Consider the following 24,520-nt stretch of genomic DNA (forward strand, 5'->3'; position numbering starts at 1 on the left):
CCATATTTTTGACTTATTTCAACACTTAATAATTTTTATTTTTGACTTATTTCAACACTTAATAATTTTTGTCTAAGATTGAATCATAATACTTGTTATTTAACAATAGTACTTATAATTTAATTTGTGTATCATAATACTTGTAAGTTTAAATAAAAATATTAATATTTAAATATAGTTTAATTTAGTGTAAAACAATTTAATATGATCTAGCTACAGCCAACAACAATTTACGGTGACATTGCTTACATGTTTTTTTTTTTTTGTGTGGATTAATATTGACTAAGGATTGAAAGGGTTAGATGGCTTGTGGAAAGCCTCGGCTTTTGAGAAGCCACTATCTGTACAATTACCAAAAGACTCCACCATATTCTAACCCCCTAAGATACATGTTATAGACTTATAGTAGTCATGATCTTTACAAAAGAACCAAACGAATCAATATACTGGTTAAAAAGGACACTCTTGACACAGAAGATTGAACTGGGGGCATGTTATAAGATTAAATATCCTAAGTTACATGTTATAACCATCTAATTTATAAGATTAAATGTAATATTATTTATTATATTTTGTGCTGGGGCAAAAGAAAAATCAGCCGAACAGAGACGTAAAGTCCCGTAAAAGTCACTCCAAATTTGTCTCATATCATCATCACCAATGGTTTATTTGAAGAAAACACAAATTACATGACCCGTTTAAGAAGAAGCGGATATTGACGCCTCTTCACACAGTGTTGTCTTCTCTTCCATTACCTGAACATTTCGTTTTGCAGAAGCCTGCAACTTCTCAATCACAAGCGGGGCTAAGAACGGAGACACGCATAGCTGCTCCCGTCCACTTTGTGCCTTCTCTTCCTCTACCTGAACCTGCAACATCTCTATCACAAACTGAGTTAAGAGCAGAGACGCGCAAAGCTACTCTTGTCCACTCTGTGCCTTCCCATCCTGTAACTGAACATTGCATTTTGCAGAAGCCTGCAGTTTCACAGCCACAAACTAAACTGAGAGACCTGGTTGCGTTTACTCACGAAACAACTCATGCTCCCACCGTGGAACCTGAGACCTGTCCTGATTTCACCTCCGTAGACAAACCAGCGATAGTCACAACCAGAAAAGCTTCAGCTCCAAGGAGATCACTGCAAGATTGTAGAGCCATTTCACCTTCATATACTTGAGCATACTTAATTGTACAGATAATAAAAAAAAGGGGGACTCATATGTTCATATACTTCAGCCCATAAAATTGTAACAATATACTTGGCTGAAATTAGACTAACCTTGCCCATTCTTTTTATTTTCTGCTTCATGTCAAACATGTCAATAACATATGAACTGTTTCATAATCGATTCCTCTTTGTCGATCCTGCAATTTATCAAACCAAAAATTTGCAATTTTGTTGGCCAAAAACCTGCAATGTATAACTCAAAAAAAATCAAAAGCTGCAAATTAGTTTACCAAAACCTGCAATTATAAATCAGAAAATTTATACTCAAACCAAAATCTGAAAATTCATTCACCAAAACCTTTGATATATAACTTAGAAAACCAACACCTGCAATTTCTCAAAGTAATTAGCTTTGTAGACTTGTCTGTTGGGTTTCTTATAGTTCCCGTCACGAACTCCAAGCAATATCATATCAATCAACCAACTAAATCGTCAAGAAGCAGAAATAACACCATTGACCCTCTTGAGTTAAACATCCAATTAGTCGTTCTACAAAGACAGAAAAGGAACGGTCTAATTGCTGGACCCGCGGTCTGAGATCTTGGTTTGAACCCGCGGTTTCAACATCGTACAGTTGTTTCTTCTGCAGGTCTAATTGCTGGACCAGTTTCTGATTCTGAAGCGGTCGAAAGCGGCATCAACCTGAAAAAAAAAAAATCACAAGTAAACAAGATGCACCAAAGAAACGCATTCTTGCTGTCTTACATAATCCTTATTTGCATCATTCTCACACTTCAACATTTCACAAAACATTCACACAACAACTTACATAATCTCCATAAGCTAGCTTCTTTCCCTTGAAATCCAAATCCAATTAACTTCGGGGACATCTTATTCTTCTTCATCATCGGAGACATCTTCTTCTTCCTCCTTTTCTTTTCTTCTGTGGGTGGCGATCGAGAGGGGAGATGAACAAATAATAATATTAGGTCAAATTTAAATTCTCTTTTGGAAGAAGAAAGAACAGGATCCGCGTCCTTTTAAAACGGGTATGGTAAAACGCGCGGATCTTATACAAAACGGGTCGGGTAATCAATTTTGTTTTTTTCTGACTATTTTATCCTTTTTAATTTCAATAAAGCTATTCCTTCTTTTAAAATTGAATGGCAATTTCAGTAAATAGGAAGAGGATTTCGGACATTTTCTCAAACGTACTCCTCTTTTTAATTATATAGAGATATATTTTTTTTCGTTTATGCTTTGCCAAATTTTCCAATTGAGAATGAGTTGTCGTCCACATTAGCTATTCAAGCAGTCAAATCTCGTTTTAAAAACTCATATTTATTTACTATACCATTTTTAAATCAACCAAAAAATTACTTAAAAGACCAGACCTAAAACTAAACACATTTTTCATCTTCCCATAAACATCCTAGTTCTTCAACAAATCAAGTTGTTTAACTTGGCAGTGGAAACCATTTAGAAAAAAACCTTATTTTGTCCTTTTGAAGATTATCATTATCATGATCATGTTTTTGTCTCAAGAAAACACATTAAGATGAAAAGCCAAATATTTAAGGGTTTGAATGGTAACTGCGGTCAGGATGGACAAATCCGTCTGCGGATCAGACCGTTCTGACAACGAACCACTGTGGTTCAGACTGTTCTGACAACGAACCGCTGCGGTCTAACTCTATTTGTAAGCAAAAGCGGTTCACAGTTGATCCACTGCAGTTTTGTTTATGTTTCCTTTGGACCGCATTATTGCGGAATATACTTAATGAATGATAAATAAAAAGTGGTTTAATCTATAAATAGATTTGTCCGCCCCAACTGCTGCAACCATTCATACTCTAAGAAGATCTGAAGGCAAAATACTAAGCATAGTCGAGTTTATGTTCACTCTCTTTTATTTATAAAAATTAACCGCAAAATACTATCATCACCCATTAACTAGAGTTTTTGTGCCTTTTTTTCTTTTCTTTTTACCTATTTTAAATTAAAATTTTGGCAATATATTATACCTAATTAACACTTTTGATTATTGTTTCGGGCAGATTTGCTGATAAAACCTAAAAACCAAAAGTTAAGCGTGCACCTCAAAACCAAAAGTTAAGTTATGCGTGGTTCAATTGGGTAATACAATAGTTACGGTGAACTTGGTCGCATTGGATGATTTTGTTGTCATTGTTCTTGAGCGGACAAATAAAAAGAAAAGCCTCTTCTTTTGAATCCCACACACAGAGATCTAATTATTGTTTCCCGTTAATAAAGGTTAAGACTTTGTTCTCTCTCTTCTTCGAGTCGTTTCATATTCCCTTTTCAATTTTTTCAAGTTTTATGTAATTGGGTATTTCTCGTTTACTCTCTAATACTATACGCTTTCTTGGTGTGAACTTGTAAACTCTTCAACCCTAAATGCTTCTTTTTTTCATAATTTGATTGAGAAGGGTTTTAAAGTGAGACACTTTTGATGCTTGTTGCTTAAAGTTTTGATTTTTATTGTCAATTGGGTTTTTGGAGAAGCAATATGAGCTGTGTGATTGAATTGATTAGCTCAATGAAGCTGGATTTTATTTAAACGAGTTGTGTTCTTCTCTTTTGTGAGGTTCGTGTCGTTTCATATTCCCTTCAATTTCATAGCTTTAGATATTGGACATATCTCAGTTAGTCTGTGCTGAACGTATCGAATTGAGGATATTGGGGGAGATTCTTGGTGTGGACAGAACACTTTTGATTCACAGATTCTTGCAAACTCTACAACTCTAATGTTTTTTTTTCACAGTTTTGGTTGAATAGGAATGACAAAGGGTTTTAAAGTGAGACACTTTTGGTTCTTGTTTCTTCAAGTTTTCGTTTTTTATTGTCAATTGGGTTTTGGAGGAAGCAATACGAGCTGTGATTGAATTGATTAGCTCGATGAAGCTAGATTTTCTTAGACTGAGAATAGGTCTCTTGATTATTCCTAACAATTACATTAGCTGTACTTTTGGATTATGAATGTTGTTTTGGGTTTTTGGAATTGTGAACTTTTGGTTTGCTTATTAGTGTTTGTTTTTGTTTTGCAGGGTTATCTTTGGTGGATGATTTGTGAAACTTTTTTAGGAGATAATTGTTTACGTTTTATATAAAAATGGCAGCTTCTAGCGGCTCTGGTTTGGAAGGTCACAAAGATGACCTCAGTTCTTCTGGTGATCCCCTGAGATCCATTCTTATGTTGATATATGTTTTCTTTGTGTTTACTGATTTTGGAAGTTTTATCTAGTTTCCATTTCTCTATTTCCCTTTCTTTGAGTGTTTTACTTTTACGTTTTAAGTATAAATAAGGATGAGGTCGAGTTTGTGAGACTCAAGTTAGAGAGAGCTTATCGGTTTACAACTAAGGAAAAAGCTTTGAGCTTTGTTAATCAGATTTTCCAAGGAGTTATTTGTGTGGTCGTTTTAATTTGAATAAGAAAGAGCTTTAACTCTATTTGTTATTCTTAAATTTATCAGCTGTGGATGGGGAAATGTATATAGACATGGAGGAAGACATGGACCTAACGGAAGATGATTTCAGAAATGTGTCTGGCCAGTTTTCAGGGGAAACATCGACAGTGGAGGTTAAGGATGCTGTCAATGTGAGTGTTGAAACCGTGAAAGTGGATGTTAGTTGTATCCTTATTTATCTTTTTATGTTGGAGTATAGTTCACTTTAGGATGGAACATGCTTCTATCATCATCCTATGCTCTGAGATTTGAATGCATGTCATTATGTATTCTTTCTTTGTTTTCCATAATTACATGTGTCAGCTAAATCTGGTGTTAAAAGATCCAGAACAACCTTCGACGAACAGCAACCTTCAGTCCATGTTACTTATAAACACTTAACAAGGTTAGGTGAAAAGAAGACTCTTAACTCGACCACAAGTAAATTTTTAACATTTGAATGCTCAAACGTTGCTGTCATTATATAATTCTTACTTGTTTTTATTCTTGTTTCCTGCATCTTTCAGAGCTAGTAAGCAGAAGCTGGAAAGTTTATTACAGCAATGGTCAGAATGGGAGGCAGAACAAAATTCTTTGTCTGAGGTAGTTATGATTTTTGAGGTCTTCAAAGTGATTTTTATAGCCAATATAGTGATTTTTTTTTTGTTTGCAAAAGTCAATCAGTTTCAAGTTATTGAAAGAATAATTGGAAATGAAATTTAGCAACTGTGTAAGAAATGATATGGACAATTGTTTGCTGACTATCTCATGTTATATGATCAGGATCAAGAACAACAAGTACTAGAATCTGGTGATGAGACATATTTTCCTGCTTTGCGTGTGGGATTGCAAAAGACATCATCTGTAGTAAGTGAAAATGTCTTTTCGAGCATATTAAAGCTTGAGGATTGATGCAATCCTTACTGATAGATAGATACATTATTGCTTGTGCAGTCATTTTGGTTTGACTACCAAACTGGTGACAATTCTTCGAAGAAGTTAGTTCCTGTGGAAAGTAGCACCACCCCTCTTTATAACCGTGGATTTACAATTGGTTTAGATTCAGCCGGTGGTTCAAATAACTTGGAAGGGTAAACAAATCCTTATTTCTTATTTCGTTTTACTTGTGACAGTGAATGTGAGTGAATGTGCTATTGATACTCTAGTATCTATCTTGTGCATTCGTTTATTTTATTTTGTTGTTTTAATTGTTTCTAGAGGCTTGGAGATTATTGATGACCCTCCACGCTGCTTCAATTGCGGCGCATACAGTCATTCCTTGAGAGAATGTCCAAAGCCTTTTGATCGATTAGCAGTTAGTAATGCTCGGAGGCAACATAAAAGCAAAAGAAATCAGAATCCTGGATCCCGTCTACCGTCCCGATATTATGAGAGCCCTCAAGTTGGTAAATATGATGGCTTGAAGCCCGGGTCACTTGATGCAGAGACACGTCAGCTTCTCGGTCTAAAGGTAATTTTTCAGCCTTTCTTGACTTGTCTTGTATTTGGAATTAAACCAAAGAGAATAAGTTTCCTGACTACGTGATTCTTGTCTTGTCCAGGAACTCGACCCTCCTCCATGGCTTCACAGAATGCGAGAGATTGGATATCCACCAGGATATTTTGGTAAACTTTCCTAATCTCCCGTCATCATCATACATCATCATCATCATATCAGAGGCATCTTTGTTCATGAGTTGGTTGTATCTGCTTTTTGTTTATGTCTTCTTAGCTGTAGAAGAAGATCATCTCTCGGGAATCACTATATTTGGTGAGGAAGAGACTAAAGAAGAAGAGGAAGAAGTTAAGATGGAGGACGGTGAAATCTTGGAAAAAGCAAACCCTCAAGAGCCAAGAAAGATAATGACAGTTGGGTTTCCCGGGATTAACGCACCCATTCCAGAAAACGCAGATTCGTGGCTATGGGAACAGAGGAATAACACAGCACATAGTTATTATCATGATCACCGTCGACCACAGGACTATAGAGACCAGACAGGCCCTCCAGGTGTTGCACTGTCTTCGAGCTATCCTCCAAGGTATGGCGTTAGATATGATCACGGGTTCGTTTCAGGACTAAGAAGCCCAGGATCCGAACTATCGGAATCCGAAAGAGTTAAGAGCTATTATTACTCTTTGTATGATCCAAATTTCAAGTAGTGAGGGAGGCTAGTACTAGTAGTGATCCATTTAGATCTAGCAGCAGAAGATGTATTAATTAGTGAGTGTGGGATGTAATGGTGTTGTTTAGGGATTAAGTTTTAGCATCAGTATCCAAATTTTGCTCGAAGTGATCCATTAGTTAAGAGCTACCCGCACAATGTTTGTTCGAACCAAAAGCTATGTCCGTGGCCTTAAAATGGTTATGCTAGTTTGGTGTTGTAACATGTCCATCAATGTGTATGCCTTTTTGTTTTGTTGTGTTTTGTTTTGTTTTGTTTCTACTAAAATATAGAATATCTCAGTGAATCTAGTTCGTTCCGACAATCATTAACAATCTATAAGTAATTAAGTTCGTTTGGACCTTCTTGTCCTAACTCCATAATGACATTAACACTTCCACTCAATACCTTTGTAATTTACTGAATAAACTTTTAAAAAAAACAAATGATTTGGAAATCTAATAATTTTTGTAATTTCATTCAAACATTTCAACAGTCTTCATCACAATTCATTTTAATTAATTTGGTTTCCAAAAATTTGTAAGATTTTGTTCTTTTTTTATTACTAATAAAGAAACACATTTCTATTCAACATCGAGTGTAGTGGAGGATAAGTTTGTGGTAATTGCGGTCAAAACAAAAGTTTGTGAGAATTTATTAAATAAAATATTTTGCTAAACATTGAATAAGCTTCAAAAAAATATTTTGGAAGTCTAGTAATTTTTAGTTTCTTTATTCAAACTTTATCAAAAGTATTTCTTACAAATCATATCTACTAATTAATTCTTAAGATTTTTTTTTCAATTACAAATTAAAAAAAAAGTTTATTTTATAAATAACGACGAAACATCGAGATCTATAACAAAGAAATTTTTTTATATAGATATAAATTTTTTTTTTCTTTTTTTCTTTTAAAGTCCTAAAAGAGTATAAAAGCTTCGTTTTTTTAATATCATTATTACAAAAGAATAAAATCTCTGACTAATTAAATTATTACATAGAAATCTTTTCTTTTGCTATATATATCTACTAAACAAATCCTAAATTGTAATCGTAAATTTCCAAAACCCTAATTAAGGTAACAACGTAGACCAGACGAAGTCAGAGGCTTTTTCTTCTCTCTTTCAACTTATTTCTCTTTTGTCTTCTTCGGTACTTGTTTACTCTGTTTAGGTCTTGTTTTTGTGTTCTTCTTCGATCAATTCGTGAATTTTCTTGATGATCCGTCGTTGAATTGTAGCTGACGCAGCTGATTAGGATTTTGCTGTCCAGGTTAAAAACTCCAAAATTATGGGTTTTATTTTTTTTAATGGGGTGATTTCGTAGCATAATCTTAAGCATAAATCCGACATTAATTGAAGGTTTTGCTTTGGGGATCGCACTTTTATATTTATCTATAAGCTTTAATTATGGAATCGAGTATTTTGATTAGATTCAGGTTGATCTGTTGATTTTTTTCATTGTAAGACTCTTTAATCCAATTACACTTAGTGTATACCTTGTGCAACAAGCTATAATATTATCAATATTTTTCGTTGTTCGTTTATGGTTGTACGTAGTGACAGTATTGCATGATCCTGACATGTTGATTGAATTGTGTAGGGAATATACGTAATCTGGACGAAGCTGCAGCAGCCATTGTGTAAAAGGAAAACGAGCTTGATGATGATGCCTAGGTTTCCTGAGAATGATGAACCTGGTGATGACTCAGAGAATTACGATGAGCTCATTCGTAACTGGTTGAGTAGTCTAGGAGAGCCGAGTGGTACTGTTGTTGCATCTGATCATGATGATGACGTCCAGTATCTTGGAACGAGAAAAGCTCAGCCAGATCAAAGCGGAAACGAACTGCGAAAGCGGCGGAGGTCTGGTCCTGGTGATTCGTTTAGGCTTCCTGATCTTGAGCCCTTTCCCCGCTCGGCTTACCCTCCTGGACCTTATGGCGTAACGAAGCAAGATGTGATGCACAATCCTCCTTTGGATACTAGCAAACGTGTGAAGCTAGTGAAAAAGTTAGTACGTGTTTCTACTTTCGAGGATCTGTTTTCCCCCAACAAAGAAATGGTTGAGATCGAGGAAAGGAGGCCTCTGAACCATGAGGAGCTAGGAACTGCTGTGGTTATTGTTGAGCCGGTGAGATTTGATGAAGGGACCACGTCTGAGGTTAATGCTGACTACACTGGTACAATGTCTCTGAACCATGAGGAGCTCGGAGTTGGTGCGGTTACTGTTGAGCCGATGAGATGTGATGAAGGGGCCAAGTCTGAGGTTATTGCTGGCACTGACACAATGTCCATGAACCATCAAAAGATGGGACTTGGTGTGGATATTGTTGAGGAGATGAGATGTGATAAAGGGACCAAGTCTGAGGTTGAAGCTGACACTGACACAGTGCTTCTGAACCATGAGAAGTTGGGAGTTGGTGCAGAGCCGATGAGACGTGATGAAGGTACCACGTATGTGGTTAATGCTGAAATTGACACAGTCTCTCTTGGTGCTGATAATGTTGAGCCGATAGGGACCAAGTCTCAGGTTAATGTTGTTGAGCCGATGAAATGTGCTGAAGGGACCATGCCTGAAGTTAATGCTGACACTGACACAGTGTCTTTGAACCATGAGAATTTGGATACTGTTGAGCCAATGAATTGTAATGAAGGGACCAAGTCTGAGGTCAATGCTGACACTGTCACAGTGTCTTTGAACCATGAGAAGATGGGAGTTGGTGTAGAGCCGATGAAATGTGATGATGGGACCGAGTCTGAGGTCGAAGCTGACACTGACATAGTGCTTCTGAACCATGAGAAGAGTGGAGTTGGTGCCGAGCCGATGAATTGTGATGAAGGGACCAAGTCTGAGGTCGAAGCTGACACTGACATAGTGCTTCTGAACCATGAGAAGATGGGAGATTGTGCAGAGCCAATGAAATGTGATGAAGGGACCAAGTCTGAGGTCGAAGCTGACACGACGTCTATGCAAAAGCGTAACAAGAGAGGTGTCTCACTGATCGAACATTTCACAGATGAAGAGATAAAGTTGCATATAATGAATCTTCCGGAGCAAACTATTATTAGTCAGGTAACTTATTTGAGCCTTATCATTGATTTATGCTTTTTTTGTTTTGTGTATCTCTAAAAATTTGTTTAGTTCTTAATTTGTTTTGTTCCACAGAGCACAATGTGTGCCCTCGAGGAGGAGGATGATGAGGATGAAGATAAGGAATTATGTCAGTTGTGTGGCAATGGCAGACTCCCGTTACCACCACCGCCAATATACTGCTTAAGATGCAACCGTCGCATCAAAGACGACGCTGTCTATTACACCCCCGGGGAAGAAGAGATAAAGGATGCGCAACTTAACTTCTGCAGTCCTTGTCGAACTGTCTGTTCAAACAAGTTCAAGTTAACATCTGGAATCACTATCTCAAAAGCCAATATGCTTGAATGTAATAACCTTAAAAACCAAGCTTTCGAGCAGGTTAAAAACTTTATCCCTCTCTCTCTCTGTCTTAAATAATCTCTCATTTATTTCATTGAAATATTATTACTAATTACTTGTTATTTGAGCAGTGGGTTCAGTGTGGATCTTGTTACAAATGGCAACATCAAGTTTGTGGTCTCTACAATAAGGACAAGGACAAAGACGAGACCAGAGAGTATATTTGTCCCATATGTTTACTAGAGGAGCGTAAAAGTAACAACAACAACAACAACAACAACAACGACATGCCAGTCGATGACAATACTAATTTGGGAGCAAAAGATTTGCCTGAAACCATCCTCAGCTTCTTTCTAGAGCAAAGGCTAGCCAAGCGCCTTAAGGAAGAGAGATGCGAAACCGCAAAGGCTACAGGGAAGAACGTTAAGAATGTAAGAATTGATGTGGTTAATTTCTGTCATTTTGAGTTTCAGTTTCTTATTTCTTTATAACTCAAACTTGTTACATTTTTCTTTACAAGGTATCTAAACCAGAGGGCCTTACTCTCAGAGTTGTGTATTCCGCTGACAAAATCTCAACCGTCAACAAACCCTTAGCCGATTTGCTCCATAGAAAAAACTATCCTACTGAGTTCCCTTACAGATCAAAGGTGAGATATTGAATATATTAACGTTTTTGATTATGTATTTTTAAAACCTTAGATATTGTCATTAATGTTTTTGATATGTTTCAGGTTATTCTATTGTTTCAGAAAGTGGAAGGAGTTGATATATGCATCTTTGCATTGTTTGTCCAAGAGTTTGGATCAGAATGTAGCCAGCCTAACCAACGCAGCACATACATCGTATATCTCGATTCGGTCAAGTACTTTAGACCCGAGAGACTCACATTCGCAGGAGAAGCTCTGAGAACTTTCGTTTATCATGAAATCTTGGTAATTAATAATCTCTTTTTTAAGTCATCATCTGTGCTTTAAATGCTTAATTAAAAACCTAACTATATATTATTGACATTTACATGTTTATCTCTCTTTGATAGATTGGATATCTTGAGTTCTGTAAGATGCGGGGTTTCACAACGAGTTATATATGGGCATGTCCACCCGAAACAGGAGTAGACTACATTATGTACTCTCATCCTAAGACTCAGCAAACCCCCAACACTAAGAAGCTTCGCCAATGGTAAGTTCTCTTTTCACCACTTGATTCCTGGTTTCGTCATTGTGAGGAAATTGTATTTTGACATAAACAACATTATTGTCAGGTATACGTCAATGCTTGAAAAAGCAGTTGAGCAGAAGGTGGTTGTGAAGACTACAAACTTGTATGACCGGTTCTTCGTTTCGAGAGAGGATCAATCTACCTGCGATATGACAGCTGCGCGGTTGCCTTACTTTGAAGGATCTTTGTGGTCCAATAGTGCTGAGCTTATCCTTCAAGAAATCGAGAAACAAGGCAATAACGATTTGCACCATATGTTGAAATCGCTTACTCGAAGAAAAATAAAGAGCTACAAAAGTACGACTTGTGATTATGTTGATTCTGATGATTGCAAAAACATTCTCCTGATGGAAAAGGTATATATAATGTTTTTAACGTTTTGAATCTTTCTTCTTGTTTTAGTAACTTTAGGCATGTTTAATTAATCTTTTAACAATTCTGGTTTTTTTTTTTTTGTGTAGCTTGAAAAGAAAGTACTCAATAATAAGGAGGATTTGATGGTGGTAGAATTAAACTATTCATGCACGCGTTGTTTGAAAGCCATAGTATCGGGATTGAGATGGTATTGCGGCAAGTGCAAGAATCTTCAACTGTGTGAAAGCTGCTATGATTCAAAACAAGAGCTTCCTGGTGAACACATATATGATAATGCCAATAACAAAGAAAAAAAGCATCCTCTCTCAAAGGTTATTTATTACTTACCCTTTTTTAAATCATATAACGATTCTCTTGTTTGGTTAAAATTTTGTACTAACGTTAGGTTTGGTTTTTTTTTACTTCCACAGAAACAGGTGAATGTCACAACTGTGGATAATGATATCATTCAAGAAAACGAAATGTTCGATAGCAGACAAGCGTTCTTAGCTATTTCTCAAAAGAATAATTACATTTTTCACACGCTTCGACATGCTAAGCATTCTTCGATGATGATACTCCACAATCTTCACACCTCAACTAAGCTTCATCATCACTCTCAAAACTCTAGCGGTCTCACCTGCACGGACTGCAAGAAAGATGTTTCGACAAGTATCTACTTGCCTTGTTTGCTCTGTCCGGATTTCCGAGCTTGCACTGGATGTTATACCGATAAAGAAACCGTTAGTCATCTTCATATTTTCCCAACACTCGCTTCATATAATAATGGAGTCCCCCCTAAAACCGTAATGGTAAAACCGTAAGCAAATCTGTTTCTTTTGGTTTTTTACTTTTGACTTGTTTACCAACTTGTTACTCTCTCTCTCTCTCCTAGGTTCTTGAGATACTGAAAGCATTGCAGCACGCATCTCTGTGCCAACCCAAAGCCTCTAAGTCGTGCTCATACCCGAAATGCAGAGAAGTTCAAGCATTGTTCAGTCACAATGAACGATGCAAAATCCAAAAGATGGGAGTTTCTTGTAATATTTGCCGATACAAAACCAAAGAGATGGGAGTTTCTTGTAATAATTGCGGTTGTAAAACTTGCGATAGATTGTCACAGATAGTAAAGATCCATGCGAACCATTGCCGAGATCTCAAATGCCCTGTACCAGGCTGCAGGTAGTTTTCCATTGCTCTGTTTATGATCTTTTTCTTGTTAATCTTCTCTGCAACTTCAGCTTTTTAACTTTGTATCTCTCATGTTCCCAGAGATATGAAGGAACTGTTGATTGAGAAGTATGGTGTAAAGTACTAAAGTGGAGTGAGTCAAAGGGACGAATTTGTACATTGCATAGGTGTGCTATGATAATGTCTTGACTAAAGAAGAAATTGTACTGATTAAAAACCTGTCCTTAGATGAAAACTATTCGTTGTCAAGAGTGCTCAGACTCAGTTGTTGTTTATTTTTGTGAAGTGTTCAATAGAGAGAAAATAAGTTTGGTGTTGATAGGTTTCTTCCTATTTGTGTAATATAACATCTGTTGTCAGTCAACATATATATATATATATATATATCATTCCTTTTGTGATATATATATGTTATTTAAATGCAGAAAGTTGCATTCTCGTTTCAGTCTACCTATTTTCATATTCACTTGATCCTCAGTTACTGCAAATCTTCCATCTATTCTAGACGAAGTGATGAGTCTTAAATCGTTTTAATAGGTAAGATGCCGTAAATAGCAAAGGACTTGGCTTTCATTTCATTTGAACGTTTTCTCACAAGTCACAAACAAAAACACATAATCAAAGGATCAGATAAACACTTTGTTGTTACAAGTAGAACCACTCTCATAAAAATAATTAAATCATCATCTAAAACATACCAAAAGAATTGAGAATTCTTGAAGCTAGAAAGAAAACACTACATTTTGGTGGAAAATATCCAAACAGAATTAACACGTAGCTAAAGATAACAAAGCAAAACACTAATATTGTCAACAGAAGAAGATTAGCTCTTCATCATCATAGGCGGAACTACATCCAGATTGGGCTACGTCGTCAGGAAAGTCCAAAGCTTCTTACCAATGGAGGCTTTCCCGGGATGTTCTGCATCTGATTCATCATCTTCACCATCCGAGTCAACCCTTTGGGGTGTTTTGTTCACATCTTCTTCGCTCATCGCCTCACTCTCACATGTTCTTTTGGGCGAACCAGCATCTGTATCCTGAGAGTCTGCTGTGGCTTCATGCTATTGAAACAGACATTTGAAAGACACAGATTTGTCAAGAAAGCGAATATCGAAAGAAGGGGTGAAAAAACACAAAATCCAGCTAAGTTGTGAGAGCATATTACCTGCACCACATTTGTGCTTACTCCATTGTCACTAACAGCAACGTCTAATGATGCTGTGGCGGTGGTTTGAGCAAAGTAAACCACCTCGTCTTGTTGCACTCCACTAGTCTCTTCGTTCTTCTTACTAAGTGTGGTTTCTCCAGTTACCCTAATAACCCAAAGTGAAACATTTATTAAACAGCCTGAATAAAGAGACGAACAAACAGCTGCAACACATTATCCTCAGCAACTGTTTTTGGGATATGAAATTACCTTCTAGGTCGCCTGAGATTATATCTTTGTCCCATCACTTCTCCTTGCTGTTCTGATACAACCTTTTGCCGCCTCTTCCGCTGATGTGCTCCTCCGGTGACACTATCTGATTTTCCATCACTCTCGTTACCATCCTGCTCAGTAGTACAAGTTCTCAAAGAACCCACACGCCCACGTTTCCGTCCGTTCATTGAAGTTGCTTTATCAGCACGACCAGGTTCACCCGTGCTTCCATCAATTTCTTTAGCAGAGTCGTCAACATTATCTGTTGAATCATTGGGTTCAGAAAGGTTTATAGATTCTCCATATATGGCTTTAGCTTCTCCTACAACATCTTTGACAGAGCGTGTTCTTCTGGTTCTGGCTTTCGCTTTCCCTCTCATGCGTGATTGACCCTCGACATTTTGATTGGAAAGAGAATCTGCAGCAGCTTCTTGAGCCTTGCTGTTGATGTTGCTTTGATCACCGTCTGAATTTACATTGGTGACTTCGACTTCTTTTGTGCCAGTTTCAGATTCAGACTTTTCAACATCAAAGGAATAATTGGCCGCTGCATGAGGCGTAGTTGATGGCCCACTGTTCAAGTTAGCTTGGTCCGTAGGTTGAGGCTCTTGATCAGCCAAATTCCAAGTGACAGAAGGTTCTACCATTTTTATTGGGGACAGCTTAAGAATCTTTGAAGTACATTTCCGGAACCAAGACACCGTCCCACCAGCAACTGGCAATCCTAAGCCAGCAGCAGTTGGAGATATATCCCTAATCTCCTCCTGCCTTGGTGCTTCGTTATCAAGAATATTGGCCAGTTTTGACATATTAGGCATTTCCACGTTATCAATTTCAGGAAGTACGAGCTCAGAAAGAAGTTCGCCGCACGGATTGCAGTTCCTGTTACTTTCCATGGAAGAAAGAAAACGACTTCTCTCACTAATGAATTGTTCCCTCTGTTCCTTCAGTTTCTTGGTCAAGGCAACAAGGTCATCAACATCTTTCCGGATTTCTGTCTGCTGCTCTTTAAGATAATTTTTACTAGCATTTACTTCTAGCTTTTCTTTCTCTATTCTGTCTCTTTCATTCTGCATGTCCGCCATTTCTCTTCTGGCTACGTCTCTTAGGTAGTTAATATTGTTCAATTTGTGCTCCTTCTCTTCCTCAAATAGCTTCTCTTTTGCTTGCAGCTCCCTTTCCCTTTCTTCCAGTTTAGTCTGCATATCAGACTCAAGTTTCCTTTTACGCATTTCAATCTCATGAAGCAATTGACTTCTATCGCTCTCAGCTTTATTGGAGAGCATTGAACGCTCATGCTCCATAGTCTCTGCAAATGAAGCTTTTGCTACTTCAAGCGCTTCTAGCTCGCTTTGCATGTTTTCATAAGCTGCCTGCTTTTCTTTTATAAGCCTTTCTTCTTCCAAGTGACTGTCTCTCTCTAATTTTTCCTTCTGATCAGTTATGTTCTTTAGTTCGTTCTCAATCTTAGCTTTCCTCTCATCAAGTTCTTCCCATTCTTTCTCAAAACTTTCCCTTTGGGTCTTTAGATCCTCAGCCTCCTTAATAAGAACCTCCTGTTGAGACCTGCACTTTTCTATTTGCTCTTTTAATTCGGCTTGCAGACGATGATACTCAGACCTCTCCTCCTCAGTAACTCTAAGCCCTTCCTTCTCTTTGTGAATTTCTGATAACTGTACTTCATTTTCAGCCCTTATCTTCTCGACTTCAGCTTTACGACTAAGAACAATTTCCTTATCCTCAAGCAGTTTTTTCTTCTCAGTTTCCAATTCCTTCTCCTCGCTTTTCAAGACTTTCTCTCTGCCATTTATGCCTTTCAGTCTTAAATCAAACTCTTTTTCTTTCTCTTTATGCTTCTCAAGTTTCCTGTCTAATGCCTGTTCACGTTTAACAACTTTCTCCTCCATGTGCTTCCACTCGGCCTCCCTCTTTTCCACTTCTGCAACCTTGCTCTTCAAGCTGTCATCAACAGATTTTCTTTTCTGCTCCATTTCCAACTCAAACTCACGCTGTGTTGCATCCAACTTAGCTTGGTGTTCATCAATTAGTTGCTGAACTGCCATCTGCCAACCAGCCAACATTAAACAGTTAACACCCAAAATGCACACATGTAATATTCACGTAATACCAATACAGAAAACGAAAAATGATTCAAAATGTGATACAATTGCGCATAAGAAAAATTGAGATGGAAATTGGAATATTTTCCTGCCAAAAGAACTAAGCTCAGAATGGGACCCAATATACGTAATCAACTGCACAAAGAGGATAACCCTCTGGCTATAGTCAGCAGGCAAATTCTTCTACCAAATATCAAAGCTCGGATATACGTCGCATCAGATTTTATCTACAGAAGGGGGTGACAAAAAATTGAGATAGTGAGGGAGAAAGGGCTTGCCTTTTCTCTGGCTTCCAGTTTCTCTTGCAGAGCTTGTAGCTCTCGTGCTTTTGTCTCTAAGGATTTCTTCAACACATCAGTTTCCTAGATACAGAGAAAACATGTAAATGAACAATATTTCAAAACACTTGTTATAATCAAAAATACCACAAGAAAAAACGAGCTGCTTACTTGCTCCCTTAAAGCAAGATCTTTTATCCTCAAGCTGATATCATCTTCTAATTTCTTCACAGCAAGGTTAGCAGCATCAATCTTCTTTTGTGCCTCTTCTAGTTCTTTTCCCTTTTGCTTGATAATCTTATCGTTTTCATTTGCCCTATCCTCTCTCTGTTTTACAATCATTTGAGATTTAGCAACCCTTTCTTCTCCTTCTTGCAACTTTCTTTCCCATTCACGCAAGTCCTCCCTCTGCTTTGACAAAGCTGCCTCGTCAGCTTCTCGTCTGAGAAATTAGAAAGAAAAAAAAAACAAGTTGAGTGAGTCAGCCCTCAATAAGAAGCAAAGAAACGACACAAAGATAAATGATTCAACATACAGAAAAGATACAAGGAAAGAAGTCTAATACGTACTCAGCAATGTAAGAAAATCGCTCCCTTTGAAGAGAACTTTCTCGAGCTTCCATTTCCTTTGCCTTCCTCTCCACCTCTGAGCTCTTTCTACTAACTTCAGCAAGTCTTGCATCAACAGCACGCAGCTTTGCCTCAACTTCAAGAGATTTTTCTTCGACACTTCTTACCAATGCATTTGCCTCAGTCAACTTTGAGTCAGCTGTAAATTTGATCTCTGCGTTTTCAGAGAGTAGTTCCCGCAGAGCCTTCTCCAGCTGCAACAGTTTAATAAAGAGTGTCATATCATATGTACTAAAACTAAAAATATGCTTATGGCCGAAAAAAGAATCATAAAGAAACTTACATCATGTGAACATTGCTTCTCAATCCCCAAAGCTTTCCTCAACCCTTCTTCCCTCTTCTCAACATCAGCTATAGCAACCATATGCGCATTACGTTCCCGCTTAAGACACTCATTGGCCTCTTCAAAATCCTGTTGAAGCTTTTCATATTCGGAACTCCACTCCTTTTTCTCAATCAGAAGAAGACCCATACTGTGTTGGTACTCAAAAAGCTGTATTTTTTTTTTTTTTACCAGAACAACACAAACATTAGTTGTGTGTAAACTCAAAAGATCCAAACAGTAAGAATCAATACTATTCACAATTAACCAAAATCCCACTTCCATATAACACACTCTTAAAGATTCTTGAACTAAATTGGCAAAGCGACAAAGTAAATTAGAGGAAATAACACATTCTTAAAGATTCTTGAACTAAATTGGCAAAGCGACAAAGTAAATTAGAGGAAACATTGCCATTGAACACAAAAAAGATAAAAGTAGCGAACAAGCTCACCTCTTTTTCAAGCTCTGAAATTTTCTCAGGCAAAATTCTTGGATCATCGAATTGGATCTGACTAACCCGACCCGAGACAGGGGTCACCATGTCTAAACCCTTTCCGTGCCTAGACCCGTTCGAATCTGGATTCCTAGCTTTCGTTGGTGTAGACAAACGTTGCCACAAAGGCGTGGTCATCCTTTCCCAATTTTGCCCAAAAAAAAAAAAACCCTAACTTTGTGACCTAATTCGGAAATTGAACTCGAGAAATCAAAAACCCAGATACCCAAAATCCGAAACACTCTTGACTTTTTCTCGACTTCTTCAGTCTCTCTCTCTTTCTCTCTCTCTCTGAGAAATCTCCAATTAATGGATAAAGTTTGAAGCTTTATCCTCTTCTTCTAAAGATGGCTCCGGATTTGAACGGAGATCCTAAATTCCGGTATCGAAACTGGTTTGAAGTCCGACAACGTCTCTTAAGCAAATCTCTCTCTTCTCTCTCTCTCTTGGTCTGTGCTGGAACCTTTTTTGTGTGGCTCTCGCACGAATCCGTTTCACGTTCTTCCCTTTTTTATTTTTTTTTAATATGTAAATTTTAAAAGTGGACCCTAATTTTTAACTTTATTTACATTTATGGCCGCCGTCTTAAAGATTTGCTCGAAGGTTCCTTAAGGGTATATTTGGTATTTACTGGGGTGATTACAACGGTTATGCGTTGTGCAAGTGTGGGATTTTGTTAAAGACGAAAATACCCTTTTAAAGTAGAAAATCACACAAATTAGGAGTGCTTGACTAGGTTTAATTGCAATTAGTATGCGTGTGAATTGCCATAGTTAAATGTTACTGTATTTCTTTATAGTTTATACAGTTCGTATAGTGGAAAATAATAATTAAATTATATGATGATGTGATATTAAAAAGCAAATATTGAGGGAGTGTATTCAACTTGACATTTTAAGTGATTTATGTAAAATTTATAAATCTTATGTATTCAATCATGGATTTTAAAAAGTCCATTAAAATTCACTGTTATTGAACTGATGATTTAAAAATCTACTTTAAAATCCACTGTTATTCAAAACAATTCGTGGATTTAGATTTTAATAAGTTTTAAAGATTCTGAAGGATTTTTTTTTTTTTTTTTGAACTAAGGATTCTGGAGGATTTGAGATGATTTATTTAGTTAAAAATACATAAATCTAAATCTCATGGTTTTAGGTAGGATTTGAAAGAATTTTACCATAAATCATATCAATTTCCCTAAAATCTATCAAAATTTCAAATTTTTTAAATCCTATAGAATTCTCCAAAATCATAGTTTCAATACACTCCCAAACTTAAAATCTAACAACTCATCCACAAATTTGTCGAACAAATCACAAAATTATCTTAATAAATTAAATATTTTTCTTTGTTGTAACTTTTGCTTTTGGAAGTAAATTATGGTGTGATTAAAAAGAACAGGTAGCATTTTGGATTGTAAATATGAGAAAAAGAAAAAACATGTACAATTTGAATTTGGAATGTGGATAATACGGAAAAATAAAGGAATAAAGTAACCAAAAAAAAAAAAAGGAGGAAAGGCCAAGGTGGCTTAGAGCTGTTAAGTTGCAGGTTGGTGCATATGGCTGCTGTTGTGTTTGGACGCAAGCATATGTTCTGTCTCCACGTGCTCCCATCATTTGTGTTCTCTTTTTTTCATCACATTGTGCTTTTAAACTCTGTCTTGTTTATTTTTGGATTCATTTTTGGCTTCTTCGTATTAATGATATACTATATGATTAGTATATATTTTATAAAGAATATTTGCAGTAGACACAACAGACAATTAATTAAGGAAAATGGTGATATGTTTTTAAAAAAATATTCAAAAACACGAAAATAGATTAGATTAGAAATGACATATTTTGTTTTTAAGATGGTATGGTGGTGGTCCTTGTTTCTATTTTTATTTTTTCTAATCGGTTGATATACAATTTTTTCTAGTTTTATCCACTCAAACTCAAAAGCAAATTTGATTGAGATTCAAATACTTTTTGTTTTTCTCTTAATCGGATATTTGGATTTTAGTTGAGTATAGCTCAACGTAACTAGTGTCGACAAATAACATATGATTTTAAAACCTCGAGAGAAAGGTCTAATAACATATGATTTCAAAAGTTTACCAAACAACAAACGAGGATGTAAAGACTAGAAGTTTCGGTGAAGTTCGCGGTTTTCATCGACATCAAGACAATCTCGAAATTGTTCGATTGTTTTGCCCTTTTCATTTTTTTTTTCTAACTCTTCTAGAATACTAAATTGAATTGCATTTCATATAATAATCTTCGATTTATTTTTAGTTTACTGAACAATGCTTCCTTTTCTATTAGTATAGAGACATAAAAAAAAAAATTAAACTGGTCAATTCAATGATATTGCTAGCCCACAAACTTGAAATTTTAATGAATAAATGATAAAGTAAGTGGGTCGTTTGGCTGCCGCCGTCTTTCTTCCACATTTTAATTAGACTCGCACCTCGAATTACTTAAAAGAAAATTATGCAATAAATATAAATGTCATTTTAGGGATGACCACAATAAGACGATGATGCCTTGCATACTCATCATTCAAGAATAGATAGCTTTTAGATGTTTTCTTGTTGTAAAGCAAAAATGAAAATGTATAAATTTGGTGATAAATGGAACACAAAAAAGGGGTTCAATATTGGTGGTAAATTGCAATAAAATAGTAAGCATGATAGAAATTAAGAAGAAGTGATGAAGGGGGTAATGGAGTGTTAGTGGGCCTACGTGAGAAGAACGTTCGAGTTAAAAGAGTCATGAGGGAGGGAGGGGGGGCCTTACATTGTGCAATCGTGTTTGTGACCGTTGCTTATATTCTTTTCTTTTCTTTACTTCTTTGGGAATCAAATTTTTTTTTTTTTAATTGTAAAAGACGTTAGCAAAAAGCATCTTTTTAAATGGAGAACTTTTAATACTCAAATATTTTGTGATTCCAGTTCTGTCAGCTATATGAAAAGAAAACATCTTTTCTTATCTTTTCCTCTAAGAAATCACCGGTTGAGTTGAGAAGAGTTTTCCTCTTAAGTTACTCTCTCATAAAAAGTAGAGTTTTCATGCTCACTCCAGATAATAAAATGGAAAAAGGATGGAATGAGACAAAAATGAATGTGAAGAATTGTAGAGAACTGACTCGGTTAGTAAAAAAAATAAAAAAGAACCCGTCTTAGATTGAACTGAGAGGGATTCAAGCGAGAGGAATACAAAAGATGAAAATGATATTTGTATTTGTATTTACATTTTGTTCCTTTTTTATTTTTGGCATGAGTTCAACATTTTTTGAGAAATGAGTAGAGGTTTTTTCACGACTTAGAGGAACAAGATTATCTAGACAACTCCAATCCGACCACAAAAGGCACGAAAGAAGCTCATCGGTCCTTAGAGTTTGTACCATCTCACTAGTATTTTGTTCCCGCAACCGTAGCAAGAGCATCTCCTCTGTGATGCACCTTCTTGAATTTTTTGGGTTGGTATTGTATAAGTATTCGATAGGACGGGTTTACTATAGCCAGAGATAAAAGGAAAGCCCACCAGAGCGCCTCTGATATGGAGCTGTTTTCTTATTTTAGTAACAGGGTGAACATTATTGATTTATGTCAATTTCATAATCTTTTTTTAAGTTCCTCTCGATATCTCTCAATCCCATATATTTTCCCAGTTCAGTTACTAGTTGATCAACTGCCGTAACTAAAACATGATATTTTAGTTTCACAAAACTTGACATACTAGAACTGATCAGGTTGTCTCATCTGATTTCAAACTTGGGTCAAGAGAGAATATATAAGGTCTATGGTTGAAATAAGTTCATACACGATCTAACTTGATTCCATGATTCAAAAGCTAAAACACAGCAACCCACCCATGATGTGGCCTTACATGAAACTTGGGTCAACCGGGCCCTTTGAGATGCCGAGACGAACTTCCATCCCGTGGTGAAAGTCTACGGGCTTGAATGTCTCGGATTCACGAGGATCTGCAAGGGAAGAAGATACTAGAGTCAGATGACTGGTATCAAATTTAAAATCAATATGTTTAGACCCTTTTTTATAAAAATTAATCTGGTCAATTGGTGTCAAGAAAAGCATACTAACTGAACTATAGAAATACTAACAATGTGATGCTTTGAAGAAAGTTCAGCATCTTGTAAGCAACAAAGAAGTATCATAGAATGAATTCTATCAAATTATTTATCTGCTAGTGCATACTGAAATAACATCAATTCGGTGTCCACTGATCTAAAAGTGAATGTAGCATTGAGATACACATAACAGGAGTAAAGGAAAATTACCATTCAAGTAATCCTCAAAACCAAAGTCATCCACGGCTCCTGTGTAAACTTCTAAACCGAGCATTGACGATGGAATTGGTCCAGCAGGTCTCTGAAACCTAAACATTCAAGAAAAGAAGGATAGAATGAGAACAGTACAACCATATGTTGCTTTTCAGAGTGCTCTAAACAACCAGCAGATCATTCAGAAGTCAGAACACACTTTTAAACCCTATGCTCCCCAAAACACACATAGATAGTTTCAAGTTTTAACCAAGTAACAGACAAAGAAAGAACTTAAAAATACTTTACATCACTAGCTTCCCAATGCATTGATTCACACATAAAACAACAGTCTGATCTATCAGTGTTCCAGTATCAAGTAACCAGATTCAGAGAAACTAGGTTAGAGTACTACAATTACAAAAACACATACCTTGAGAGGATTTGCCTATCCATATCCATCTTCAATGGAAGTGCAGTCCCATAGGTATGTCCAATGACCATCCTCTTCATCGTCTCTCTCGATTTCTTTTCCTGAAACAAAAATTGATGGATCAAAAGAGACTCAAGATGAACAAAACCCTAATATTCACCCAATTTAAAAAAAAAAAAACCTAGTAAGATTGCAATTTATACTCAAGAAAATCTCGAATTAAACCCAAAATAGCGAATTGCAAAAGCAAAGTAACCAACTAATTAGGCCATAGAAGAGAGAGATAAGAGATTACAGGATCCTAATCAAACCACAATTAAGTTCCTTTCTTAAGCTAATTCCTCACTTTCCCGAGAGAAAACAAACAGATCGATATAGGATCAATTTCAAACTAAGTAACAAAGTAAAAATAACTTAATCGGGGAAGAGAGTGTTTACAGATTCGTAAGAGGACTCGAGTGGGTGAGATCCGATGATGTCGCTCTTAACGCCGTGGAGACCAAATCTAAGAGCATCATTCTTAACACCACCGATCTCATGAGCTATCTTCTTCTGAGACTCCATTTTTTTCTCTTAGTTTGTTTCAACTTCTTCTTCTTCTTCTTCTTCTTCTATTCCTCTTTCTTGCTTTCTTCTTCTTGTAGCTTAGCTTCCTCTGCGGCTTTTGGAACAAGAAAAGTATGAAAAAAAACATTAAAGACGAAGTTTGATATAATGGGCTCTCATGAGTAAACCCAAATATAAGACCCATTAAGATTATATTTAGGCCCGTTTATATTGGCTAACGATTAGTTTCTTCTGTGTGTGTTGTTGTTTGTTAAAGGGGCTGATATGAGTTTGTTAAAGATTATTTTCACACTAATAAGTTAACTTTTTTTTTTTTTTTTGTGTAATAACCTTTTTTTACAAGATGGTATAAAATGTAAAACCAGTGAATATTTTATGGTAACCACCCAGAGACACCCTTAAAGACTGGGAAGCGGTGAAGGTCGGTCTACTCAAGGTCAGACTAATAACAAAAATTAAACAAATGTGTACCACAACGGCATGTTGAAAAGATGTTATGCGAATATTAAATTTTTAGCTATTCCGGCGAGTTTACTTCATAGGATCTGACAAATGAAATTTTATATAATAAATTTTACTTTCACTTTGCTACAAAATCTTGAAGGCAAATCACTTTCCCAGTCAGTAATGTTGATTAAATATTGTAGATTATTCATAGGTACTTAACTAATCCAGAGCGACCTAGTCAAGTCTACATATTATTAATGATTTAATGTCAGTACAATTCTGATTACATGCTTAGAAGAAGAACAGATAAAAATGATAAACAATGAGGCAAGTCTAGATAGATACTAAAGGTCAGTACAACAAATTCGTTCTTAATTTTAAATAAAAGACGTGAGAACAGAATAAACAACAAAAACGAAATGAAAAAGAAAGAAGAAAGCAAAATTCGAGACTCCTAACAAATATATTATATTATCTATAGAGGGTGGTAATCAGAAAGTAAAATTCAAAGTATTATCTAATATTGTGTGCTTGTA

The 24,520-nt window shown here is 36.3% G+C and overlaps 4 protein-coding genes and 1 long non-coding RNA gene across 9 annotated transcripts; 2 read left to right on the top strand and 3 right to left on the bottom strand.

The window, feature by feature from the left end:
- Positions 1-537: 537 nt before the first annotated feature.
- Positions 538-2,179, bottom strand: LOC104787722 (uncharacterized). The gene is made up of 3 exons (XR_768027.2): positions 1,998-2,179; positions 1,280-1,870; positions 538-1,138 (listed from the first exon to the last, which is right to left on the bottom strand). It is a non-coding gene; the product is annotated as an uncharacterized LOC104787722 (long non-coding RNA).
- An 872-nt stretch (positions 2,180-3,051) lies between these two features.
- Positions 3,052-7,059, top strand: LOC104787723 (uncharacterized). 3 transcript variants are annotated; one of them, XM_010513334.3, is made up of 10 exons: positions 3,052-3,442; positions 4,237-4,359; positions 4,664-4,822; positions 4,961-5,042; positions 5,164-5,239; positions 5,420-5,503; positions 5,591-5,727; positions 5,855-6,107; positions 6,199-6,262; positions 6,369-7,059. In XM_010513334.3, the coding sequence occupies exons 2-10, from the start codon at positions 4,302-4,304 to the stop codon at positions 6,794-6,796; spliced, it is 1,341 nt and encodes a 446-aa protein (XP_010511636.1). In that variant the 5' UTR covers positions 3,052-3,442; positions 4,237-4,301; the 3' UTR covers positions 6,797-7,059. The 3 variants fall into 3 exon arrangements, with proteins under 3 accessions (XP_010511636.1, XP_019101590.1, XP_010511637.1); XM_019246045.2 differs by having other exon boundaries at positions 3,405-4,118; XM_010513335.3 differs by having other exon boundaries at positions 3,405-3,776.
- A 786-nt stretch (positions 7,060-7,845) lies between these two features.
- LOC147944731 (histone acetyltransferase HAC2-like) lies at positions 7,846-13,315 on the top strand. Of its 3 annotated transcripts, none has more exons than XM_087451055.1 (12): positions 7,846-7,876; positions 8,401-9,873; positions 9,967-10,272; positions 10,365-10,664; positions 10,754-10,882; positions 10,967-11,167; positions 11,272-11,414; positions 11,497-11,809; positions 11,915-12,139; positions 12,239-12,619; positions 12,703-12,989; positions 13,080-13,315. In XM_087451055.1, the coding sequence occupies exons 2-12, from the start codon at positions 8,461-8,463 to the stop codon at positions 13,123-13,125; spliced, it is 3,744 nt and encodes a 1,247-aa protein (XP_087307181.1). In that variant the 5' UTR covers positions 7,846-7,876; positions 8,401-8,460; the 3' UTR covers positions 13,126-13,315. The 3 variants fall into 3 exon arrangements, with proteins under 3 accessions (XP_087307181.1, XP_087307182.1, XP_087307183.1); XM_087451056.1 differs by having other exon boundaries at positions 7,848-7,950; XM_087451057.1 differs by lacking the exon at positions 7,846-7,876 and adding an exon at positions 7,941-8,070.
- Positions 13,316-13,636: 321 nt separating this feature from the next.
- Positions 13,637-18,815, bottom strand: LOC104787724 (protein CROWDED NUCLEI 1). Its single transcript, XM_010513336.3, has 8 exons — positions 18,224-18,815; positions 17,731-17,940; positions 17,388-17,641; positions 16,990-17,260; positions 16,819-16,902; positions 14,418-16,483; positions 14,166-14,313; positions 13,637-14,061 (listed from the first exon to the last, which is right to left on the bottom strand). Exons 1-8 carry the CDS (start codon positions 18,401-18,403, stop codon positions 13,864-13,866), a joined length of 3,411 nt encoding a protein of 1,136 aa, XP_010511638.2. The 5' UTR covers positions 18,404-18,815; the 3' UTR covers positions 13,637-13,863.
- A 3,175-nt stretch (positions 18,816-21,990) lies between these two features.
- On the bottom strand, positions 21,991-23,671 carry LOC104787726 (cyclin-B1-2). Its single transcript, XM_010513338.3, has 4 exons — positions 23,409-23,671; positions 22,971-23,071; positions 22,556-22,653; positions 21,991-22,240 (listed from the first exon to the last, which is right to left on the bottom strand). Exons 1-4 carry the CDS (start codon positions 23,532-23,534, stop codon positions 22,140-22,142), a joined length of 426 nt encoding a protein of 141 aa, XP_010511640.1. The 5' UTR covers positions 23,535-23,671; the 3' UTR covers positions 21,991-22,139.
- Positions 23,672-24,520: the final 849 nt, after the last annotated feature.

The sequence above is a fragment of the Camelina sativa genome, chromosome 5, assembly GCF_030686135.1.
Source record: "Camelina sativa cultivar CO46 ecotype springtype chromosome 5, ASM3068613v1".
Lineage (NCBI taxonomy): Eukaryota > Viridiplantae > Streptophyta > Magnoliopsida > Brassicales > Brassicaceae > Camelina > Camelina sativa.